Source organism: Pholcus phalangioides, unplaced genomic scaffold, assembly GCF_987345545.1.
Source record: "Pholcus phalangioides strain wild (caught in Gottingen) unplaced genomic scaffold, Ppha-v1.0 ptg000011l_1, whole genome shotgun sequence".
Lineage (NCBI taxonomy): Eukaryota > Metazoa > Arthropoda > Arachnida > Araneae > Pholcidae > Pholcus > Pholcus phalangioides.
Window position 1 is genome coordinate 55,968,517 of NW_028301604.1, and position 9,747 is coordinate 55,978,263.

The 9,747-nt window shown below is 31.5% G+C and overlaps 1 protein-coding gene across 2 annotated transcripts in view; it reads right to left on the reverse strand.

Moving 5' to 3' along the window:
- LOC149080599 (cubilin-like) overlaps positions 1–7,593 on the reverse strand; it is a 50,062-nt gene extending 42,469 nt beyond the window's left edge. For both annotated transcript variants that reach the window (XM_089239744.1, XM_089239743.1), the window contains exons 1-2: positions 7,045–7,593; positions 2,053–2,242 (exon numbers count right to left, since the gene is read on the reverse strand). In XM_089239744.1, the coding sequence (XP_089095870.1) occupies positions 2,053–2,242; positions 7,045–7,164 (310 nt within the window). In that variant the 5' untranslated portion in view covers positions 7,165–7,593. The remainder of the gene's footprint in view (positions 1–2,052; positions 2,243–7,044) is intronic.
- Positions 7,594–9,747: the final 2,154 nt, after the last annotated feature.

The following is a 9,747-nucleotide window of genomic DNA, read 5'->3' on the forward strand; positions in this document are numbered from 1 at the left end:
AGTTATTACTTATACCTCCAGACTCAGTTCCAATGAAAACGAATGTTATTTTTTGAACCTAAAAAGCTTAACTATTAGAAAATGCACAGTAAAAACTATTATCAATTTTTATTCTAGGAAAAAAACTGAGTATTTTTATTTTTGTAGGGTGTAAATGTACGATTGGTTTTCACTGAAAAACATTTCATTAAATTATAAGTGATCGATGAATAAGACGACTTTTTGACTGATAAAAGATCGGAACTAAATGAACGCGATAGTCCGGTTTCATCGGAAAATATATTTTTTGTGCCCTTAACTGAGCAGAAAATCAGATTTGTGTCCCGGTTTATTGTCCAATATTGATTAGATTTCATTTCCCATATCAGAGAGCTGGAATTTCTTCCCCCCGGCCATGGATGCCGCTTGAAAATCGGCTTTGAGGCAACAATTTGCTTTAGGAAGATCATTCTGCATCTGTTGTTCTTTGTTGCACTGTAGAAGAAAATCCCAAAGACAATAGAGAAGACAATCTAATTCTTGTTTGATTGTTTCATATTGCTGATTAAACTGGATAAATGATAAGTTTTATGTATGCATTATGAAAGTAATTTTCGTCGGTTTTTTATACATGTTTATACAAAGCTCAATGGCAAGAGCACTTAATTTTTCTACTTCAAATAAAAAATCGTTTAACATTTATATATATATACATATATTGTAAAATATTGTACATTTTTTTCTCTCTCTCTCTATTTATATATATATATTTCTCAAACACCGACCATATTATCATTAAATTCTGAAATACGAGTATTACCAATTAAATCAATCAAAATGATTTTAAAAGCCAATATTTACAATAAGGCTTGATTGTTAATTAAATTAAGAAACTACCTATGATTTTCTTAGCAACCCTAGCAAAAGACATTCCGATATTTTTATTTTCCTTTAATAATAGTTTTTTTAGTTATTATTTTGGCTTCTGCATTTCGTTTCTGCGAGGAAGTTTCAACAGTTTTATTTCATTTTGAAAATTGCTTTCTTTTCTCATTTTTTTCCCTTGATGTGCGGTATCATTTTTCTCTCTTGGGATTTTGTCTTTGGTACGCTCTTCAACGATGATTCTACTACCGGTTCTAGAACGCTAAGCAAAAACACAAGCAAAGTTTGAGTTAGCTTGTGGCAAACTGCCAATTGTTAAAAGTATGAAGCATCGCCGCATTACTAAATGAACAATATAGTCAAGAAATCGATTCTCAATGAGTGTTAAAGCTCTGCAACGGAATGTGGCAGCCATTGTGATAAATTTGTGGTCGAATGAGTTACAGTAACTCTTAATATCAACAACAGTCTTATGACATTGAAATAAAACGAGACAAGAAAAAATTAAAGAGGAAAAAGCTGTATTCAAGACTGATGAGTCATACATTTATTTTGATCCGAGAACAGGGTTTTAGAAACTTAAGCACAGTTCAGTAGTTCGATTGAGCCAAAAGAAACTGTACTTTTGAACTTTTTTATGAAAGAAATATATAACTGAGAATTTGATTTTGGAATTCGAGTATTGTGCTTAATTTCACCGCACGTGCCAAATTACTTCTTTTGTGAAGGTGTATGTGAAATGTCATAAATACCCGTGAACTCGTATTTTTTCATTATATACCAACAAAAAATATTCTGTATTTTGAAAAGAAGCGCACAAATCATGACGAATTTTTTTAGTTTTAAATTTTCTTAATGAGCGAAAAATCTGTTTTTTTTTCAGTAGCTAGAATAAAACGAACAATTATCATAGACCACTGTGTGTAACAATATCATTGTAACAATATCATTGTAACAATATCATTGTAACAATATCATTGTAACAATATCATTGTAACAATATCATTGTAACAATATCATTAGGCCACTGTGTGAGTAAATATGGCGCTATATTAAATTGATGAAAACCAGACCAACAACAATTTTCAATAAGTATTTTCATTATCTGAAAAAAAACTTATTTACTTATATTGGAAAAAATTTAATTTTCAGTATAATAGTCATAATGAGGATAAATGAGATGCCTACCTTCCATTAGCGGAAGACTTCGTATTGAACCATTGAATCGTCCAGTTGACATATTGCTGTTGCCCTTGGATAAATGACCATCGTCTTGCACGATCTCATTAATTGGTTCATATGTTCCTTTCATTTGGTCATAGATATTTCCAGGTATGTCAATAGTGTCGTCGGCAAGTGTGACACTCACCATCGGAACCTGTTGGGAGGAACAAAATAATTTAGGTGGCCCTTTCAAACATAGCTGCACTACTTGGTTAACAAGTTAGTTTCCCTTGCATGAGTAATTTTCACAACACAAACTAATCCACCTCTAAATCATCAATGTTTTAGTATTAGATAATATAAGCACGATACAATGACAAGTTTAAAACGTCACTTACTGTATCGGAGTATAAAAAACTACAAAAAACAGGAGTAACGTCAAATTTTATTTTAAAACACATCTGAATGTAAGTATGTATTGCGTGCAACATTTCGTTTAATTTTCCATGTTGAGGTAACGCTTTTGTGCTTTGTGTAATTAAATTGAAGCTTTATCAGATACAGTAATTTGTTTGAAGTTCGTTATTTGCATTAAAAAAAATATCAAAATCTAATAGAAAGTATTTCATATAATATGCATAAAATATTCTTCAAAATGTCTTATATTATAACATAATTATTTAATATCAACGAAATCACGGTTGATACGATACGAAAACCGACTTACAAGCAGATAATATGACTTTTCATTATGACATTTTTTAAATCATGTATTATATTTTCTTACCATGAGAAACATTTTGCACTTTTTAGACATGTTTGACGTAAAAAAAAAATCAAAACTATTTGATTTCATTACATTAACTTATTTAATGATCGAATTAACAAGCGTACCAGTCTTTTCGAAGACCGGGATATAAACAAAACAAATTTCTAAAACTAATCTCGACCTCTACACAAAAATTAAAAAAAAGTCTTTGCTTAGAAGTTTACTTTCGTAGCGAGGCTATCATATCAGTACATATAGAATGCGAAGATTATAAAATTTTATGCTCAAATACATGGAAGTTGTTTCTGGAAGAGGTAATTCTTGACCCTTGAATACATGTTCAGGATAAAGTATCTTTTCGAGAGATAATCCAACAGTTTTTTAATGCTACTTTTGCAACTGATTTTAAGAAACAGTTTCGGAATCAATTAAAATATATCATATTTTTGTGATTCCACATGCATAAGCTTCCAAAAAGTAATTACGATTGCGATCAGAGAAGACAGAACAGAATGAATGTGAGCGAATACGAGAAAATAATTTTTTTTTTCTTCCGTTGTGAATATCAAACTTGGTAAATACAAATTAAAATATTTCCTAAAAATCATATACAGGGTGTCCTGTAAGTTCTAATTCGACCTTGTTCTCATCAACCGTTCGTCGTAGAGGTATGAATTCCAATTTAAAAAAATGCCCAAAATGTGTTAAAAAATCATCCTGTACCAGTTTTGAGAGTAAAAATAGTGTGTCATAAAATAAAAAAAAATCTATTTTTTTCACGCACACTGTCTTAGAAAACCTAATAAGAAAGTTGTTTCTCTGTCTCTCCTGAGACCAACAAAAAAGTTCCATGTTTCTAAGTGTGAGATATTTTAATTAAATAGAGGAGAAATGTTGGGAAAGAACAGCATAAATTAATGGGCAACGTTTCTTTCCCCCGTTGAAGTTGTTCTTTCTGGGAAAGAACAGCATAATGAGCTTATTTATGTTTAGTTTATGTTGTTCTTTCCCACCTTTTCTCCGACTTTTTAATTATATCTCAGCGAATATATTGTACTTGGAAACGTGGAATGTTTTTTGTTGGAATCAGGAGAGACTGGACAAGAACTTTCTAATCGGAAGTTAGAGAACAAGGGAACCGTATAAAAATGTATATTTTTCATTTTATGGCACACTGCCTTTTTACTCTCAAAACTGGTACATACTGTTTTTGGAACACATTTTGAGCACTTTTTTAAATTGGAATCATACCTCTACGACGAACGGCTGATGAGATAAAGGACGAGGTAGGACTCACAGGACACCCTTTGTAGGAAAAGTAGCCAGTACATATTACGAATAAAGATTTTTTTTGAAATTTATTTCTGAATCTGTCTGTTTTTTTAAGTAAGTTTAGAAATAATTTTAATTTTCATTATAAATTATTATGGGTATTGTATTTTCGTCGATATAGTTCATTAACTACCCGTAATGAAAGAGATTCTCAAAGCATCAGAAAGAATTTTATCTGGCTGTGGAATATAAATCAACCGTGGTAAATCAGACGTGTTTATAGACGAAGAATATTTTCAATTATCGTTCTTGATGAAGACTCTTGTTTCTCTTGAAGCAAAAATTTATGTAACGCTTGATTATAATGTTCAATGAGTAATCTGTTTAATTTAATCAATGAGAAATATCCATTCATTCACGCGTAATTCATTTTTTTTCCTCACAGAAAGTTGTATCCTGCGTTTGAACGCTTCTAGCATCTATAAGCAGATTTATGAGACATACGTAACAACGTCTTTTTTAATTTGTGCCCACTGTCACGGACATGCGAAGGCCAACATCCGTGACTGGTTTTCCCCTTAAACCACGGACGACGACCTAAGAATGACAACGACCATAGCTGATAAATACATCTACTGTTAAATTAAGGAAACAGTTTTTGTCGCCAAAAAAGTTTTTTCCATCAGACTTGAAGGTTTTTAGTCTGCTTAACAATGTGACATGGGGTTTTTTTTGTCCTTGATCTTGCCACGATTTTCTATTCTTGTGTTTCCTTAAAAGTTAATTCAAATTTCTATTTAACCTTTAAAAGAAAAGAAGAGAAATCTTAATATCTTTCCCTTGACTCTGATAAAAGTTTCTATATTTAAACCAGAAATTTTTTCGTGTTTCTTTGGATTTTGTTTTATTCTGTGCATACATATGGTCAACGCAAAACATCTATCAATTTCTTAACCCTTTAATTGGTAAGCACTCAAATATAAAGAGGAGAAAATTTTTGAGGGGTTATATATTAAGCAAATGAGGTACCCTGAATGCTATTACATGACAAAAAAAAATTATTTATACAATATTTAAAAAAATACGGGATGTTGCACTTCAGGGGAACATACTGTATTTATATAATTTACGTAGATTTGAATAGTATGTTAATGTCACTTATTGTTTGCCAGCTTATCATTGCTGAGGAATGTACAGCAATATGTCTCCTCTACACATGGTATTTCCCTCCAAAATGCAAGGGTCAAAAATCGTTCTTGCTTCGCTTGTCAAGAAATAGATGACATGTGTATCTTTGAGTCATTCTGCTGGCAATTATAGAAGCTCCATGAACAACTCACAAGTAAAAATTGAATGTTTGGGAGTTTCTTAGAAGCATCAATGCCGAAATACACTCAAAATATATAATGCCTTTATTTGAAAAATATAAGAAACTCGTGTGTTGCTTTTGAGGGCAACATGAACTTTACATGAAGCATTACTTTTTTGAAAATAAAATCGGCAAGAAATCTCTCTCTCTCGACTACGAGCGTTACAGCATAACATTCAAATATCAACTGATTAAACTGCATTTCAACCAATAAAAATTTTGTTCTGATTGTTTGCATGCATTTTCAAAAAATATTGCTGGAATGCACAAGAAAACAGTAATTATGTGAAAGTTGAATTTTATTATAAAAAGGAGTAGAGAGAGCATTTACGTTAATGTAAACCTTTTTCAACTGCAGTGCCTTGTTCCAAGAAAGCGGTATTCGTGATTTGTGTTTAGAAACTTTCACCTTTTTCTGATTTGAGTTACTGGAAAAGACCTTCTAAAAGCAATGAATCAGAAAACGTGATTGACATGAGAAATAATGTACATAAAATAAAATTTTCATATGCGCATTTCTTCATTTTCACTACGGCGTGTTTTTGATAGGATAATAAAATGATAAAACCTCGTATAAAACGCATGAAAATGGCAACATTTTGTTTCAGTATCTCGTAAAATACTCTCTGCGACAGTTTTCTGAACTCTATTTTTTATTCTAGAGGAATAAAAAGTCAATCCGATCTTTGAATCTCAAAATTTATTTTTTTTAAGTTATTTAGTGCTAATGATAAAAAGTAAACGGAGAGATTGAAAATTGATGATCTAGCACCTAAAAAAATTTTAACATTCTATCAATTTGATCCTTTTTGCAAATGCATGTAGCTTAATTTAATTGGGTCATACACAAATAATACTCTCATGTCTAATTTGATTGATATGAATCATTTATTTACATTTCATACGAATAAGTGAACGCATTGGGAGGAACAATTGTATTAGATCGGTATTGGTGCATAAGTACACATTTGAACGTGAAGAAAATTAAATTGTAATTAAAGTTAAAAAATAGTGTGATTCTGATATTCCAAATTTCTCGATGAGGGGAAAATTGAAATATCGAGTGTATATTCTATCGGGTACATTTTATTGAATGAAAAATATTTTTAGTAATTGGAGGAGCTATATACAGATATAAAGCCCTACGAGACGGCTGATAATTGAAAAATTCCTTAAACACAGTAGAAGTAGAAGTCATTCTATCTTCAAGATGCTTAAAAAGCAATGTGAACAATTATTTATGGAGATGTTATGCTGGCGAGAAAGAAAGAGGGACAGATTTCTTTACATTGATATTATCTTTCTCAGAGAAAAATTATACTTATTCAATTAAACGAAAACAAGCAAATTATAGTACGTATATGAAATTCATGTTTAGATCACGAGGTGGACAAATTTATGCTCAATTTCTGGATTTAAGTTTTTATCTGTTATAAGACGTTATGGTATACTTAATCTTTACGCGATTGAAAACAAAATGTACCTAAAACACATATAGTAACCGAAAAAATAATTTTTCAAATGTAATAATTATTTTTCAGCTATTACATTCCATTGGAATAAGATAAGGGATTAGCCATTAAAGATATTGAAGAAAAACTCATACCGTTGAAGAATGAACCGGAATTTGAGTAGTGGCATTTCCATCGCTATTTTTATGATTTTCTTCGGCTTTTGTCAATACGAAAAGGATCAAACCCACTTGAATGATACAGACGGCCTTCATTAGTGTTTTAGTTCGAGATTCGTATTCTTGATAAATAACTGTATCAATTCGAGACAAAAAAAATTCTCAAATACACACACACACACAAACACAAACAATTAATCCGAGAGAAGCGAGAAGAGCATTATTGGGCCCGATCCAGTCCGTCCACTTCGATAAACGAAAACCGAAACTATCTCAAGTGATGCGATGATTCTTTCTAGATCGCTCTCTATTTAGACACGCTTCCTGGTATTCTCCTCGACGCACGTGCCCGATAAAATAGACGGTTTTTTTATGTCTCAACACTGCAGGTTAAACTGAGTAACGAGCTGACCGACGCAACTAACTCTCTGTTTTAGAAAAAAAGATGAGAAAGAATATTATGCTCAAGAAGATGCGCAACTTGAGGTTAAAATAGTTTGACTGGTTATTATATTTGTTATATGAAAAAGGTAAAATGAATGTGTATTGAATGGAAGATGCGTCGAAAGGTGCGATTCTTTTATACACGCATTCACTCGACTGTGACAGAAACAGAACGTCACGCCACAACTCATGGAAAAATAAAATAAATAATACAAAAGATGAACGGGTCCTTGAAAAAAAGAGGGAGAGAGAGGTCAATTTCTTTCCTTTTAAAACCGCAACCAACCAAATACTAAAGATGCCGATTGATTTTGCACTCTCTCAATTCTTCCCATTCTTATTTATATTTTCACTTTTGTATCCCATTTTCTATTTTGTGCCAGTGTGCGATGGACCCATTAGCCTTCAGATGCAATTCATAACTAATATAATAATAATTATTATTATATAATATGTATGTGCCCAGATTTATATTCATATTATCGATAAATACAGATCACAAAAAATTATTGCACTTCCGTTTTCAAAAATTGACATTTTGTGGCATATTGTTTTTATAACTGAATGTGTCGTGGAAATATGTATTGTGTGTGACATTGTTTTCATTTAAAAATTTGTGATCGATATCTAGGAAAAGTATCCTCGAACTGGATTTGTAAAATGTGTTGATTTCAGACAATTGTGAAACTCATAATGAGATTTTTCGTGCGAACTGTGAATTCTTTGTTCCGGGTTATTATTAACTTTTCTTTTTTTGAAAACGGAATTGAAATCAATGTAATCTTTGATTTGTTCATCAAGAAAGCTTTCCGGAATTGCTCTTTATTTCTTTCAATTTTTTTTTTGAATTTGAGCCAGTAATTTTCATTTTTATGTATGTGTGTAACCGATAGATAAATAGTCATCAAAAATCCATGAGAAGAACTGCTGAAAGGAAAATCCATTTTCTTCACTAAAATTCAGAATGAGAACTTTCTGATTCGATATGCCGAAATTTTAATATATATCTATTGCATTTTTTTTTCGTTACAAAAAAGGTAATTACCACAAATAAAATTTATTTTTGGATTTCTTAATAAAGGAAAAGATGGGTACTACAGGATGATTCTAAATTTATGAGACAAACTTTTAGAGGTGGTATGAGAAACCTAAACAAGCATTTTTGATCACAGAATATGCGGTCAAATCGCAATAGCAAGGGCGGTAGAGCGTGTTTTTAGAGCACTTCACCAAAAAAAAAAAGTCCTATTTTTCAGAAGGATTTGCCGCGATATATGCTATTAACCATTCGGGGGTGCATGTTCACCTTTACTTCGGAATGGATTATAATTTGGTTCTTGTTGGCACAAGGACCATCAAGGTTATGCTGCACCAATGACCAAGCGGTATAATGACTTGTAGTAGAATTTGTGTCACCCAGGTTGTACCATGAGAAGGCTTACCATATTACAATACACTCCATCCTCGAATGGTTGATTGCATTTGTTGCAGCAAATCCGTCAGAAAGTTATGATATTTGCTTTTGGTGATGTTGTGCTCTCTCTAAAAACACTCTCTAGCGCTTCTACCATTGCGATTCGACCACACATTCTGTGACCAAAATTGCTTGTTTAGGAGTATTATATCACTTCTTAAAGTTTGTCCCAAGAATTTAGAATCACCCTGTACATTTGCTCATCTTGTGTATGAAGAATCAAATTTTTTTCAACAAAATCTGTGATATGAGATTTTATTTCATCATTAAATTAAATGCATATATAAAAACTGTATTAAATTTAATTTTGAATATTTTCAAACGAAAAAATTAGTTATATTTTTCCCTATAAATATTAAAAAAAACTTTCCATAGTCACTATGACGGTACGTAGTATTATTGACAAATTAAAAATTAATTTCGGTTTTCGTCATTGTTGGACATGAATTTGGCTCTTCTGTACAATCTTTTCAGCTCAATATTAGCAACGTCGTAAAAGAGGGTTTTTACATCTCGTAACCAGATTACGGTTAAAACCTTATATATCTTCTTTTTTTCCCATCGATTTTTATCTAAAAACACATTTCTGACTTTAAAAATCGGTTTTCAATACTTGTTTCAAAAACGCCCAATGTACGCCAATTTTGCGCGGAATAAAATACTTGAATTCTGTATGATTTAAGATTTGCTGTTTCGGAATATATTTTCCAAATGCAATACTTCGATCAACTCTAACGTAACTGCGCATTTGTGTAATCACA